This window comes from Telopea speciosissima, chromosome 7, assembly GCF_018873765.1.
Source record: "Telopea speciosissima isolate NSW1024214 ecotype Mountain lineage chromosome 7, Tspe_v1, whole genome shotgun sequence".
Classification (NCBI taxonomy): Eukaryota; Viridiplantae; Streptophyta; class Magnoliopsida; order Proteales; family Proteaceae; genus Telopea; species Telopea speciosissima.
Genome location: NC_057922.1, coordinates 67,652,277 through 67,667,883, shown reverse-complemented (window position 1 = coordinate 67,667,883; position 15,607 = coordinate 67,652,277). Strand labels below are relative to the sequence as shown.

Here is a 15,607-nt window from a genome sequence, read left to right as displayed (position 1 = left end):
TTATAACTTGGGTTTATAACATCTTGACGATATTTCGGCGAGATGTTACAAAGTACCAAAATTTCATAAAATAACCGAAATCTCGACTGAGTTATTGTATTTTTTTCATTTCGAACTGGGTGTTGCGTTTTGGTCAGACCGAGATACTCGAGATTCTTGAAATCTCGATCGAGTTTTAACGAGTTTTTGTACTATGGTTATAACAGAATTGACTGATTTTCTTATGTCTTTAAACAGTAGAGGCTATAACAGAATTGACTGGTTTTCTTCTTCATCAAAGTCTTATCAAATACTGCAGTTTCAGGCTTTCAGCACAGTTTCTTCTTCGATTTGATCTATTTTCTGGTAATCTATGCACTATGATTCCCCCAACCTATTATTCTCTTATGTTACTAATAAAAAGCACAACATACACCAATTGTTTTATCATAATCATCAGTTAACTGAAGCAAAGTTGACTCGAGACAGCTACCATTCAGGCAATTCTGCCTATGTAGCATAAGCATGATGGTTTGTTTATCTATGAAAATAAGTTCTTTTAGTACATATGCGTCTATATGTGGGTAGATTTATGCTTTTGATTGATTTCATACTTCTGAAGTAAATGCCCCTCAAAGTTCTGGAAAGTTAATCACTGTTGGTCGATTTACTGTTATGACTGTAGATGCTCTACAATTGGTGCTATTATCATGACACCCCTCCTTACTAAGCTTCTTGCTGGTCAGCTTGTTCCGGTCGATGCAGCAGTAAGCACTGACTTAAATTCATTGTCCTCGATATATATCTTTTAATTACATGAAACTGTTAATTTTGAGGAACCTAAGATATTTAATGAGTCAGATCAGAATGGCAATCTAAAAAATGCGATACCTGTACATGTGGTTCCTGGGCACGAGGATGGGACCCACTTAGCATATTACATAGGGATGGCAATGGTGTTAAGAAAACAATGCCCAGAAGTGGCGATTTGCAGAAGAAAACGAAATAAGAAAGAGAAGAGACAACACACAACGCACAACACAAAGGATTTACGTGGTTCACCCCCAAGGTGGGAAGCTACATCCACGGCTGAGCAACGTAACAAGTTTTTACTATCTCTGAAATGTTACAAGCCCTCTACTTCAGCCCTCCCAGAGAAAAGAACAATATATAGAGAAGCCACCCAGAACCGAGGAAGAATGGACCTCCCCTCCCCTCCTCCTCCGGTAGCTCCTCCTTCTCCGGCACTCCGGTAACTCATCCCCTGGTCCTTCTCGAAATGCCTTCCCAATCGCCTCCCCCCCCCCTCCTCCTCCTTCGCCTTCTGTCGCCACCATCCCTACCTCCCTTGTGTCCTCCGGCCAACCCAAATGGACTTCCCTTTTCAACTCCTCCCTCCAAGCTTCCCACTCCTCTGCTGGCCTCCCCCTTCACTTCGTTTCCCCTTCCATTATCGGGTCCTCTAAGGTTGCAGTTGGCCCCCCTGATTCTCTTGGGACTGAAGCTCAGCTCTGGGAATCCTGCTTAGTTGGTCACTTTCTGGGCTCTCGCCCCCCCTTTCACATTGTTAAAAACTCCCTCTCAAAGCAATGGAGGACTAATGGAACTCTGGATACCCATCTGCTGGACAACGGGTTCTTTATTTTCAAATTCTCTGACAAGCACGACAGGAACCATGTGCTTGAGGGTGGCCCTTGGCAGGTTAGAAAGAAACCTATCTTTCTCTGACAGTGGCACCGCCACCTGCAATTGCGCCGGGTTGATCTCTCAGTCATTCCTCTCTGGGTCTCGCTTCCTGGACTCCCTCTACACTACTGGTGCATTGATGGCTTAAGCTCTGTTGGCTCAGTTTTGGGTAAGCCGTTATTCTCAGATATGCGCACGATGAGAAAACTCCGACTGGCTTATGCTCGAATTTGCGTCGAAGTGTCTGCTGAAGAACCCCTGCCCACTTTCATCATTGTAAATGAAGGGGAGAACTTTTCCTTCGAACAGGAGGTCCACTATGAGTGGAAACCACCCCAATGTCTCATCTGCAAGAAGTTTGGGCATGATACTGCCCTTTGCTCACCACCGGAGACTCTTCCTCCATCGGAAAATCGCAAGGCCACCTCTGTAGCTCCATCTCGATTCACCTCTCACTCCAGAGGCAGAACCAGATCTCGCCATCGTCGTCGGAATCTTAGCCGTGTGCCAGCAGCTCCTCAAGGCAGTATACTGGGTATCCCTCCTTTACCCATCGGGCAAAACCCTTTTGCTCCTTTATCTGACGACGACCTGTTGGAGTCTGATCCTGGAGCCTGTATGGAGAAATGCCTCGACTCTGCTGCTCCTCGTACCAGATCGCGAATGGCGTCTCCGATGGATGAACACCCTCCTGGCTCCTCTGCTGGCACCTCTGATGCTTTCGTCTCTGACGCACCTGCTCTGGAGGCGAACCCTTCCCCTTTGTCCCCTCTTGAACCTGGGTCTGCTCCGCCATCAACTATCGCACCTCCTCCTCCTGTGTTAGCCTCGACGAGTGACAATGCAAATGTTTCCATCTCTCCCTCTTCTGAGAGTGATATCCCTTTATTTGTTTCTTCTGAGGGGCCCACCCTTGACTTGCTTTCCACTTCTTCTTTATCCCCTAACGCCCATTTACCAAAACAGCCCTCCACCAAATCAAAAAATCACAAGAAAAATAATTCAAAAAAGATGTCCCCTCCCGATGACCCAACTCCTGATTCCTTTAGCCCTGGATCCCTCAGGTCGGGTCAGTTGGTTGGTTCCATGGAGATAACCCGCAAGCCCCACTCATCTCCTTCACCCGATCCCCCCCCCTCTTCGACTATCCCCTGCATATCCCCTGCTGCTGGCTACAACCGTCGCCACCGAAGCTCCTCCTCTTCTCGCGGCATGCTATCCCGAATTCTGGGATGCCAGGTGCAACCTCCCCCCTTGTTCAAATGAACCACGGTGTTCTGTGGAACACTCGGGGTCTTAACTCCCTGAGCAAACAAGCTGCAGTCAGAGATCGTATCCGTCTTCTCCAATCCACTTTTTGCTGTCTGCTGGAAACCCATGTAAAAGAGCCAAATGCTGCAAAAATTTTGAACTCTATAGCTCCAGGTTGGTCTTTCCTATCCAACTACTCCCACCACACTGATGGACGCATCTGGGTCTTATGGGATTCTTCAAAAATTCTGGTCTCCTTGGTCTCCTCCTCGGCTCAACTACTCCATTTAAGGTTCTCTGACTGCCTCAACCATTTCTCTTTCTTTTTTACTGCTATTTATGCTTCCAACTGCCACCTACAGAGGTCAATTTTATGGGATGATCTTCGCAATATTGCAAATCTTATTGGTCCTTCACCTTGGGGCATAGGAGGGGATTTTAATGTTATCAGATTTGGGCATGAAAAGCAGGGGGGTGATTCTGTTGATCTTGATTCTATGGCTGCTTTCAATGATTGTATTGATGACTTGGGCATGGATGATCTTCATTGGACTGGTCCCGCTTTCTCTTGGAGCAATAAAAGGGCTGGGATTCATCGCATTGACTGCAAGCTTGACCGTGTGTTGGTCAATGATTTTTGGCTTACCTCCTGTCCCTCTTCCTCTGCTACTTTTGATACCCCCGGTATTTCTGACCATAGTCCCATCTCTCTCTCTATACAGCCTTATACCTCCTTTGGTCCTAAACCATTTAAGTACTTTGACTTGTGGTCTGCCCATCCCACTTTTCTTGCTACTGTCAAGGAGGCCTGGGATAAACCTGTCCAAGCTTTCTCTTCTCCCCTTATTGCTTTTGCTAGGAGGCTCAGAAATGTGAAAGAGGCTCTTAAAGTTTGGAATTCCAACACCTTCGGCAACATCTCCCAGCAGGTCCAAGATTGTAAGGATAAACTCTCATCCATTCAGCTGCATATTCAACTGGACCCCCTGAACAGCCAACTTGCTGCTGATGAAAAGGCTGCTTCCTTTGACCTATCGGTTCTCCTCTCTCAAGAGGAAAGTTTCTTAAGGCAGAAGGCTAGAATTAAATGGCTGGAGTTAGGGGACTCCAATTCAGCCTACTTCCATAGATCCCTGAAGTCTAGATCTAATTTCAATGCCATTTTACAGCTGGCTGGTCCTGATGGCTCTCCCATTACTAATGTGAAAGATATCAAAGATATGGCTGCTTCCTACTATAAGGATCTCTTCAATGGTCCCCTGGGTGCTGCAGATCCTATCCCCAATGATCTTCTCAACAAATTTATTCCTTTGGAGCTAATTCAGTCCCTTGGTGCCATTCCTTTGGAGGACGAAATCACAACTGCTATCCACTCTTTCAAGGTGAACCGTGCCCCTGGTCCGGATGGTTTCAGTATGGGGTTCTTTTTAGCCTCTTGGAGCATTATCAAGGATGATCTTATAAATGCTATTAGAAGCTTCTTTCTCAACCCTAGCCAAATCAAAAGAGTAAACCATACTTTCCTTTGCCTTATTCCAAAAAAAGGAGCCTCAGCTATGCCGGACTTCAGACCCATTGCTCTCTGTAATCAGCTCTATAAATTCATAGCAAAAATTTTGGCATTCAGGCTCAAGATGGTGGTGGACCTCCTTGTTAGTGAAAATCAGTCAGCTTTTATCCCCGGCAGGAACATATCGGATAATATCCTTCTTTATCATGAGATTGTGAGAGGGTTTGAGAGGAAAAACCATGCTCTAGCTGCTCTTATGAAGATTGATATCCACAAAGCTTTCGATTCTCTGAGATGGGACTTCATTGAAAAGATGTTGATCAAGATGGGTTTCCCTGCAGCTATCATCCATTGGATATATAGTTGAAACTCAAAGGTAGATCGAATCTGGTAAGAGAAGAAGTTTACAGCAAGAAGAAGAAGAAGAAGAAGAAGAAGAAGAAGAAGAAGAAGAAGAAGAAGGAGAGAATGGGAGAATCGATTATGTGTGTTGAGAGTGATTCTCAACACACATATTAGCTTCATTCATTAAGTCTTCCAAATTACACAAGCCTCCCTAGGGAGGTAAGGAGAAATAAGACAATAAAATAAAAATACAACTTAGTCATGTCTTATAACTAGACAATGACAGAACTACCCCCCTATACAAGATATTCTAACAACTCTAACACTCCCCCTCAAGCTGGAGAATAAATGTCATACATTCCCAGCTTGTACAATAGAGTACTAAATAGACTAGAAGAGAGACCCTTGGTGAAGATATCTGCTACTTGATCACCTGTTTTCACAAAGGGAGTACAAATGCACCCAGAATCCAACTTTTCTTTAATGAAGTGACGATCGACCTCAATATGCTTGGTTCGATCATGTTGAACCGGATTATGGGCAATGCTTATGGCAGCTTTGTTGTCACAATAAAGTCTCATTGGCCCTTCAGTTTCAAAGCTCAAATCGTGAAGAAGTCGTTTTAGCCATATAAGCTCACATACTCCATGGGCCATGGCCCTAAACTCGGCCTAGACTAGATCGAGCAACAATGGTTGTTTCTTGCTCCTCCAGGTAACTAGATTACCACCCAAGAAGGTACAATACCAAGTAGATCTCCTGTCAGAGACTGAACCAGCCCAATCAGCATCTGTGTAGCCTTCAATCTGCAAATGGTCATGCCTGGCAAATAGAAGGCCCTTTCCTGGACAGGATTTCAAGTATTTGATGATGCGATATACTGCATCCAGATGTCCACCCCTGGGAGCATGCATGAATTGACTCACCACTCCAACTGCATAAGATATGTCTGGTCGAGTTAGGGAGAGATAGATTAGTTTCCCAACTAACCTCTGGTACTTGCTTGCATCTATAAGAGAAGAACCACATTCATCACCAAGTTTATGATTCGGATCAATGGGGGAAGTGGCTGGTTTGCACCCCATCATCCCTGTCTCTTTCAGAAGATCCAAGACAAATTTCCTTTGGCAAATGTTGATCCCTTTCCTTGATCTAGATACCTCAATACCCAAGAAGTATTTTAAGATTCCAAGGTCTTTGATCTCAAACTGTTTAGCCGATAAGACTTCAATCTATCTATCTCAAGCAACATCATTCCCAATCACCACAATGTCATCAACATAGACAATGAGAGCTGTAACTGTACCATTACCTCTCCGATAAACAAGGTGTGGTCAGCGTGACTGGGAATACCCATTCTTCGAATGGCTTGTCTAAATCTCTCAAACCAGGCCTTAGGAGACTGCTTTAGGCCATAAAGAGCTTTCTTCAACAAACACACTTTCCCTTCAGCTGAGGGACACTTAAAACCAGGTGGAGGCTGCATGTATACAACTTCTGCTAAATCTCCATGAAGAAATGCATTCTTCACATCTAATTGGTACACAAGCCAATCTTTATTGGCTGCTACTGAAAGAAGAACCCTGATGGAGTTATGCTTGGCTACAGGGGCAAAAGTCTCCTGGTAGTCAATGCCATACACCTGACTATACCCTTTTGCAACCAACCGAGCTTTGTACCTTTCCACTGTACCATCGGATCTATACTTGATTGTATAAACCCATCTACATCCAATCGAGTTCTCCCCAGGGAAGATCAACAAGAGTCCAAGTATTGTTCTTCTCTAGAGCCACCATTTCCTCAGTCATTGCTTGCATCCATTTTGGATTGGATAAGGCCTCTGTGACATTTTTGGGAATAGAAGAAGACTCAAGGGCAGTGGAAAAAGCAACACCTGTAGGAGAAATGGAGTCATAGGAAACAAACTGGGCTATAGGATTAGTACAGGTTCGCTTCCCCTTTCTAATAGCAATGGGAAGATCTAATTCAGAAGGAGAGGGATTACCTGACTGAAGAGGATGAGGCTGAGGATGTGGATCCAAAGAGGGGTTTTGGCAGGGTCGCTTGTGCCATGGTTGCTTCCCTTTTTCCTTCAACAAGCATTCACCTCTTGTGAATACACCATCTTCTTTGAATCTTATCCCCTTGTATTCCTTTTGTCTGCTAGCATCACCATCACCAATACCATCAACATCAACATCATCCACAACATCCACTTCTTTGTACTTTCCAATATCAAATAGAAATGGGGAAGTGGAGGTAGGCAAAGGGGATAGGAAGGGAATGACATCCGCATTCTGCTTCATCATAATACTCTCCCCCGAATGAATGGCGAGGGAAGAAGAAAAAAAGGAATAGACTCAAAGAAGGTGACATCTTTGGAGAGAAATCGCCTTCGGGAAGAAGGATGGTAGCACTTATACCCTTTAGTGGAATCAGAGTAGCCTAAGAAGATGCACTTGAGAGCTTTGGGATCAAGCTTGGTGCGGGCTGATTTGTTGACATGTACATAACAAACACAACCAAAGACGCGTGGAGATAAGGAAAAAACTGAGGATTGAAGAGAAAGAAGAGCCAAGGGGGATTTGGAGCCAAGGAGTGGACTTGGCATCCGGTTAATAAGAAAGGCAGCGGTAAGAAGGGCATCAGACCAGAAGGTCTTAGGCACGTGCATACCAAAGAGAAGACTCCTGGTGATTTCCAGCAAATGGCGGTTTTTGCGTTCAGCCACCCCATTTTGCTGTGGGGTGTCAACACAAGCCAGTTGATGGATGATGCCCTTATCAGAAAAGAAATGTTGGAGCCCCCCATACATGTACTCACCCCCCTTATCAGATCTAACAATTTTGATGTGAGTACCAAATTGAGTACTGATAAAGTGATAAAACTCCTTAAAAGCATCACAAACATCACTCTTTTGTTTTAACAAAACAGTCCAAGTAGACCGAGAATAGTCATCCACAAATGAAACAAAATAACGAAAACCAGATAAGGAAGTAGTAGGAGAAGGCCCCCAAACATCAGTATGAACAAGGGAAAAAGGTGCAGTAGATCTATTACCACGATAAGGATAAGATGTGCGACAATGTTTAGCAAAAATACAAGATTCACACTGAAAAACATAAGATGCAGGAAAGGAAGTAAACAAGTGGGGTAAGTGTCTCCTCATAACAACAAAAGAGGGATGACCCAAACGTTGATGCCAAAGCATAACAGACTCCAAAGCACTCCGGTCATGCCGACCACAAACATAAGCTGCAGCAGTAGATTGAGCAGGTGACTGTGGCTCAAGAAGATAGAGTCCTCCTTTCTCAGTCCCACTGCCAATAACCCTCTTTGTCTCCAAATCCTGAAAGACACAATAAGAAGGAAAGAAAGTGACACAACAATGTAAGGATTTGGTTAGGTGACTCACTGATAATAGGTTAGTAGCAAAGTCAGGAACATGAAGGACAGACTCAAGGGAAATAGAAGGAGTAACCCGCACATTACCCTTACCAGAGACAGAGGAAAGGGAACCATCAGCAACCCTTACCTTGTCCCGGCCAGAACAAATGGAATAGGAATCATAGTACTGGGACATACCAGTCATGTGATCGGAGGCTCCAGAGTCAATGATCCAAGTGGATGCAGTAGGGGTAGCAGATGAGACCTGCAGAGCTGAGGCAGAAGTAGTCAACCCTCCAGAGCTAGAACCAGTAGCTGACCCTCCAAGGTGAGACATCAACCGACGTAGGGCTGCAATATCTTCCTGTGAGAGGGAATCAGGAGCAGGCTGCGGTCCAGGTGGCTCGGACTCAGATGTCACAGAATGAGCCTTAGCTCCCCCTCGCTTGCCTCCACGGGCATGAGATGAACTACCACGCATCCCAGGGGGCTGCCCATGAAGATCCCAGCACCGGTCCTTGGTATGTCCAAGCTTGCCACAATGGTCACATTTGTATCTCTCACGGCCTTTCCCCCCACTTTTCCAGTCTTTTTGGGAACTGGAAACAAGAGCAGACCTCTCTATTGAGGGTACAATATCCATAGTGGTCCTCCGGGTTTCCTCACTTTGCAAATAACTGCACACATCATCCAGAGATGGAAATGGAGACCTCCCTAAGATTTGCAGGCGAAGGGGTTCATATTCAGAGTTAAGACCACCAAGCAAAATAAGGATCCTTTCCTTTTCTTGGCTCCTGTAGACTTTTGCCTGATCCTCAGCATTGGACAACTGGAGATTGGTATAATGATCATACTCCTCCCACAAGCTAATAACAGAGTTGTAGTACTCAGATATACTCCTATCACCCTGTTTCATATGAATGATTTTTTGGAGAATTTGATACACTTTCGTGGAATCTCCAACTCTATCAAAAATTCTGGATACACCGTCCCAAATATCTTTAGCAGTCTCCTTACTCATAAATCTCCGACCTATCTCAGGTTTCATGGAAAAGATCAACCAAGTCATGACAGTGGAGTTTTCAGTCTCCCACTTGAGATAGCCTGCATCAGTAGTAGCAGGAGCTGTGATAGACCCAGTAATGTACCCCAACTTCCCCCTACTACGTAGGGACAACTTCACGGAACGGGACCAATCCAAATAGTTGGTATTGTCCAACTTCACAACTGAGATCTGGGTGTTGGGGTTATCAAAGGAAGCCATGGTTGGGAAACCACCACTTGGGCTGCCGGCTGTAATTGGTCCACTGACCTCAGAATCATGTCCAGACACAGTGGACATAATAGGCAAATACTTCAACAATCAATATAAATTGTTTGCGCAAGTGGGGAGTATACTCAACCCAAAACAAGGAGACAGACCAATACAAAAAAAAAAGTCCCAAATCAACCAAACCACAAGGCTGAGGCCAAGCCTAAAAAACAGCAAGCATATGAAGAGCAAAAACTTGTATAACTCAAACCAAATTCTGCTAGTAGCCAAGAACCTTTAGTCCATAACACCCAATAAGTGTATCAAGATGTAATACTATCACATTCAGCCATCCAATACAGCAGACCTCAGAGAAGACAAAAAACAGAGTAGCCGATACCTGTGTAGCAGTAGAAAAAAACAGTAACAGTCCTCAGACTCTCCACCTTCAAGGGCAGGCTCTTAGGGCTTCAAAAAAGCACTCCCATACGACACAAATGGGACAAGTTCCAAGGTCATCCAAGCTGCCAAAGGCAGAATCGAAACTGAGACACTCCTAGGCTGGCGGAAAAACAGAGCCTGGTTTCAAGTCTTCAAAACATCTAGCAGCAAGGCACCATTTCTTTTTCAACAAACAAGAGCTTTGGGGTCTGAAACAACACCCCTAGGCGATGCAACTCCAATAGGTCTCATGCCAAGATGTGGAGAAGAGAAGGAGAACCAAGAAGAAGCTTCACAAGTGGCGGTAACTTGCGCTTCCTCCATAGCTTCAAGTCACCTTCAAGCAGCTCAAACTCTCTCCAACTTAGGGAATACCACTCCCAAGACTGTAAGGAGTATAGGTTTCACATATACAGCCTCCAATGGAACCCCCTTTACATTTATAGGGTTCCAAAGAGAGGAGAAGATGAGGACTGAGCTCAGCCGACTCTCAAACCAGAGATGTTGGCTCTGATACCAAGTTGAAACTCAAAGGTAGATCGAATCTGGTAAGAGAAGAAGTTTACAGCAAGAAGAAGAAGAAGAAGAAGAAGAAGAAGAAGAAGAAGAAGAAGAGAGAATGGGAGAATCGATTATGTGTGTTGAGAGTGATTCTCAACACACATATTAGCTTCATTCATTAAGTCTTCCAAATTACACAAGCCTCCCTAGGGAGGTAAGGAGAAATAAGACAATAAAATAAAAATACAACTTAGTCATGTCTTATAACTAGACAATGACAGAACTACCCCCCTATACAAGATATTCTAACAACTCTAACATATATTGCTGTATTTCTTCTCCGAGATTCTCAGTGCTTATTAATCGCAGCCTGGCGGGGTACTTTGCTTCTACTGTGGGGATTCGTCAAGGGTGCCCTCTCTCCCGTTATAGCTTCACTTTGGCTATGGAAATCTTATCTCGGAAGATTCAATCTTTCACGGATCAGCAACTCATTATCCCCATCCCTAAATGCAAAGCCCTCAAGCTCTCCCATCTTGCATTCACTGATGACCTCATGATCTTCTCAAAGGCCTCCATCACTTCTTTTGAGTCTATTATGCATGTTTGCAGCACTTCCACGAGCTCTCGGGCCTCCGGATCAATCCTACAAAGTCTCTTCTCTTTTTAGTTGGGATCCCCGAGCTAGAAAAAGCCCCTTTGCAAGCTATCTGTGGTTTTCAACTTGGCCAGCTTCGATCAAATATTTAGGCCTTCCTTTAATTCCAGCCAGATTATCAACCCATCATTGCACCCCTATGCTGGACCTCATCAGGAAACGACTTCAACTGTGGAAGGGTAAACTTCTTTCTTATGCGGGTCGTATGGTTCTCATCAAGTCTGTGCTTCATGCTTCTTATATTTACTGGTCTGGGATATATGGGCTGCCTTCTTCCATCATCAAAACTGTGGAATCCCTCATGGCTTCTTTTCTTTGGAAAGGAACTTATTCCACTAGCTTTCTCCGCCCTATCAGTTGGGCCTCAGTTTGCCTTCCTCTTGCCGAGGGAAGATTGGGTATCAGAAGGTTAAAGAAGTGAACTTAGCAAGAATCATCAAGCTGGTTTGGAAGATTGCTTCAAGGAAGAAAAGTATTTGGGTTCATTGGATTTATTCGGGGTTGCTCAAGTCGGATTCTATTTGGACTGTCTCCACCCCCTCGGATACTTCCTGGGTTTGGTGCAGTATTCTATCCTCCCAGCCCCTTGTTCTTGGTTCCATTTCCTCTCATATTGGTGATGGAAACTCCACTTCCTTGTGGCTGGACCATTGGCACCCCTTGGGCATTCTCCTCCACCAAGTCACTTCCAGAATTATCTAAGGCTCTGGATTTCCTAGAAATGCTTTGGTGGCTGAGATTATTGATGGAAATGGCTGGGTCCCTCCTCCAAATTCCATTCCCGAGCTTGCTCCCATTTGGAATCTGCTACCTTCCATTCAAAGAAGACCCATTCTGAGGGGTGATTGTGTGTTGTGGAGGCCAAACTCCTCGGGTACTTTCAGCTCCAAAGCTGCTTGGGATCTTATTCGAACGCATCAACCTCTTGCTCCTTGGAGGAAGCTTGTTTGGTTCAAGCATCATATCCCCAGGCATTGCTTCACGGTTTGGCGAGTCTTCTCCAACTGCCTTCCAATGCAGTCCTTTCTCTGGCATCGACACATCTTGGTCTCTCCTTCCTGTGATCTTTGTTGGAACGGGGTTGAAGATTCAAACCATCTCTTTTTTTAGTGCCCTTTCTCCAAATCCATTTGGAAAGGCATTCTTGCCAAATGCTGGCCAAGGACTCGCAGGATTCTCCCCTTTGATAGAGAATGGCTTTGGGTGGATATGACCTTTGGAGGTTCTTCTCTCTATGATGTAGTTGGTAGGATGGCTTTTTGTGCTACAATCAACCATATTTGGATGGAGTGTAATTTAAGGAAATGGACTACCAAATCCCGCACTTTAAGCCAGATTTGGAAATCCATCTCCTTTGAAATTACTTCCAAACTCATTTCGGTTGCTCCTTCTTCTTGTAAGGACACCCCAAGGAACAGGCTTATTGTTGTCTCCTGGGGTATCCCTTCCATCTCCCTCCTTGCTACGGGCTCTTCTGCTTGAGTCCCTTGGCTTTTGTTCTTTGTCTTGTTCTCCTCTCCCTCCTATTTGAGGGCTGTTTTTCCTTTTCTTCAGTAATGATATTTTTATTCACCCAAAAAAAATATATAGAGAAGCCCTAACCCAGAAAGTACAGAAGTACCCCTAGAACCATAAAATGACCAACTAGTCAGGGTTGGACCAATACTAAACATATGTCGAAATACATATCGTTTTGAAGGTCTCGATGAGCTCTACACAACACACAGCCTCTGGCAGTGATGTATCCGCTTTTTAGGTCATCCGAGCTCGTTTCAAGGCCGAAACGGCCCTCCGAAGATCCTCTGAACCACTTTCTGGACCGAAATAACAAATGGGATGGGTTAAATAGAGAACCTGCTCCGATCCACCCCTTATGGGTTTGGTCTAGTATGACCAAGATCAGGTCTGGGGCGGGTTCAGATTTTAAAAGAAATAAGTCGCCCCGTCCAACCCGCCAGTCTCAACCTGCGGGCCCTCCCCAGTTACATTGTAAAATGATAAATCCTATGCATGCTTTATGAGGCGAGGCGGGGCAGGGCCAGGTTGAGCAACGTCTTAAATGGGGCAGGTCTGGGTTTGGTAACTCCTACAGTCCTACTGTAACAAATTGGATGTGGATGTGATTGAATCTGATTAGTGACAGTAAGTTGGACTTAGTCTAGCAGAAGTCTGAAAATAGGCAAGTTTTAGCTGATATCAAGAATTTCACCCTATTCATATGGTCTGCAGACTGTCTTTTCAACATCCTTAGAGGATCTCAAGCTTTCATTAACTCTTCATGAACATGTTCACCTTAATCAGAGCTTACTTTCTGTATACCTTGTACTGACTGAGATATTATTTCATTCTCAGGGCCTTGCTATCAGCACTTTTCAGGTTGTCCTGGTGCCAACTGTTGTTGGAGGTAAACATGATAAAGGAAATTGCACAGTAGTCCTGCAGAGTAGCATTGTTGCTTGACCATTGATAATATCTCATCATGTAGATTGTAGACTATTATCTACATGTGTAAATGTTAATCGAAATTTGAATTATGTGCCAGTGTTGTCAAATGAGTTTTTCCCCAAGTTCACTGCACGAATAGTCACAGTCACACCGCTGATAGGGGTTATCCTTACAACCTTACTTTGTGCGAGCCCAGTAAGTTTACAAAAAAATTTATTCAATTTGGTTTGAGTTGGATGTTTGAATTATTTTTGGTATTATTTATTTGAGGTAGCTCCACCAGACGAGCTCATGAGCTTGGCAACTCTAGCTTTACACTGAAAGAAACTGATTATATCTTGTTTTCCTGCAAGATTGGGCAAGTTTCTGATGTATTGAAGGCTCAGGGAGCACAACTATTACTTCCTGTAGCTCTCCTACATGCTGCTGCATTTGCTCTTGGTTATTGGCTTTCAAGGGTATCATTTGGTGAATCCACTTCCCGTACTATTTCTATTGAATGTGGGATGCAGGTATGCGTCTCCAAATATTTCTTATCGTCATTTTTTTAATCATGACTTATAAAGCTCATCTAATGATTAGTATGCTTACAACAGTGGAACTGGGAAAAGAGAAGTAAAGAAAGATGATAGACCTGAGGTTATTTAGATTCAATATTGATATAGATTTTGCATGAATCAGACCTGTCACGAAATGAGGATATATGTTCTTGAGTTTTCTTAGACAATTTTTATGGTTCAATCCATCTCATTGATTCCTTGTGTATTTTTTGATAGATCTGATAGTACCATATCTTTAGATGCAGGAGATATAACTAAAACTTTGGAACAGGGGATTGATTGTGTTGAACTAAGATGATCACAGAGAAAAAAAAGGGGGGGGGGGGGGGAATGGTAAATCAGTGGTATTCAAAAACCAATTCTAGCTCGTTCTTTCCCTCAACTCACTCGTTGGCGTCGTTCGCATGCAAGCTTGTACCAATTCTAACTCATTCTTTCCCTCTACTCACTTGTTGCAGACTTGCAGTCACTGCCACTCTAGCTCATTAACCACAACACATTCACCCATTCACAAGCATAAACCTCTCAACCACATGCACTCTCGACCATGGTTCTAAATCTCTGTCGAAACTGACCGAGATATCTCGGTTTCACAAGAAACTGAGATATCTCGGTTTCGCAAGAAATCGAGACAAGATATGGGTGCAGTTTAAAAAGTCACATGTTTTGATGGGTTTTAACTAGTTTCAACTGAGATGTTGGTAATTTCACAAGTCTCGACACTTATGCCCATCGAAACTTGAGCAAACCTGACTCAAAACCAAGATAGACACTTATTTATGCCTAATATCATTTAAGTAAACGTTGTTACTTAAGATATTATTCATAAATAAGCAAATACCCCTCTTCTATTTGAATCCAATAAAAATAGTTAAAAAATCAAATTCCAAAAGGATAAAAAGTCAATCCCCCAGTTCAAGAACAAAAACTAGATTTTTGGCAGTAGGTGCAATTTTCAACTTTTAAATGTTGGGGTTTTTCTCAAATCTATAAATCCCTAAATCTTAATATGATGAAACATTGCTAAAACCAAAAGTGCGGTAAAATATTCATTTGTTTTGATGTTTATAAAATATTTACATTCAGAGCGAGTTTAAATAATATTTTTGCACATCAAATTAAGTTTGACCGGAACATGACTCTTTCAATATAAATCAGATTTAAGCAATGTTGGATTTGATTGAAGGAGTTATGTTCCGGTCAAACCTTATTTAATACCATGTCCAATGTAACAAATAAAAAGGGAAAAAAACTGATCATAAGAAGTTGAAGAAGAGAGAAGATGAGAGAAGAGCCTGCTAGAGATGGAGCAGTCTCGGTTGTGAGAGCTGCTCCTCTCACGCAGGGAATATATTTGTGGAATTCTGTGAATACTGGCTTGATCAATGTGATCATAGCCCAGCCTTTATTTATAACATTGAAATCATATGACAGAAATACAACTAAGCAATGTGGGACTAAAACCCACATACAAGAAACATAATAGAAGAAGAGACAGATTTACCCTTGTACCCATATTACAACACTCCCCCTCAAGTTGGTGCATACATATCAAACATGCCTAACTTGCTAATTATAGGAAAAAATTACTT

The 15,607-nt window shown here is 43.5% G+C and overlaps 1 protein-coding gene across 1 annotated transcript; it reads left to right on the top strand.

Annotated features, from left to right (window-relative positions):
* The first annotated feature begins 572 nt into the window (after nucleotides 1–572).
* On the top strand, nucleotides 573–14,021 carry LOC122666976 (sodium/pyruvate cotransporter BASS2, chloroplastic-like). Its single transcript, XM_043863118.1, has 4 exons — nucleotides 573–746; nucleotides 13,363–13,414; nucleotides 13,553–13,650; nucleotides 13,809–14,021. The coding sequence occupies exons 1-4, from the start codon at nucleotides 690–692 to the stop codon at nucleotides 14,004–14,006; spliced, it is 405 nt and encodes a 134-aa protein (XP_043719053.1). The 5' UTR covers nucleotides 573–689; the 3' UTR covers nucleotides 14,007–14,021.
* The last annotated feature ends 1,586 nt before the right edge of the window (nucleotides 14,022–15,607 follow it).

Excerpts from the sequence above, each read along its gene's own strand:
- LOC122666976 (XM_043863118.1), top strand. The coding sequence starts at position 690 with ATGACACCCCTCCTTACTAAGCTTCTTGCTGGTCAGCTTGTTCCGGTC. Across the intron at positions 13,415-13,552 it reads GGTGCCAACTGTTGTTGGAG|TGTTGTCAAATGAGTTTTTC; the intron begins GTAAACATGATA and ends ATTATGTGCCAG. Across the intron at positions 13,651-13,808 it reads CCTTACTTTGTGCGAGCCCA|ATTGGGCAAGTTTCTGATGT; the intron begins GTAAGTTTACAA and ends TTTTCCTGCAAG.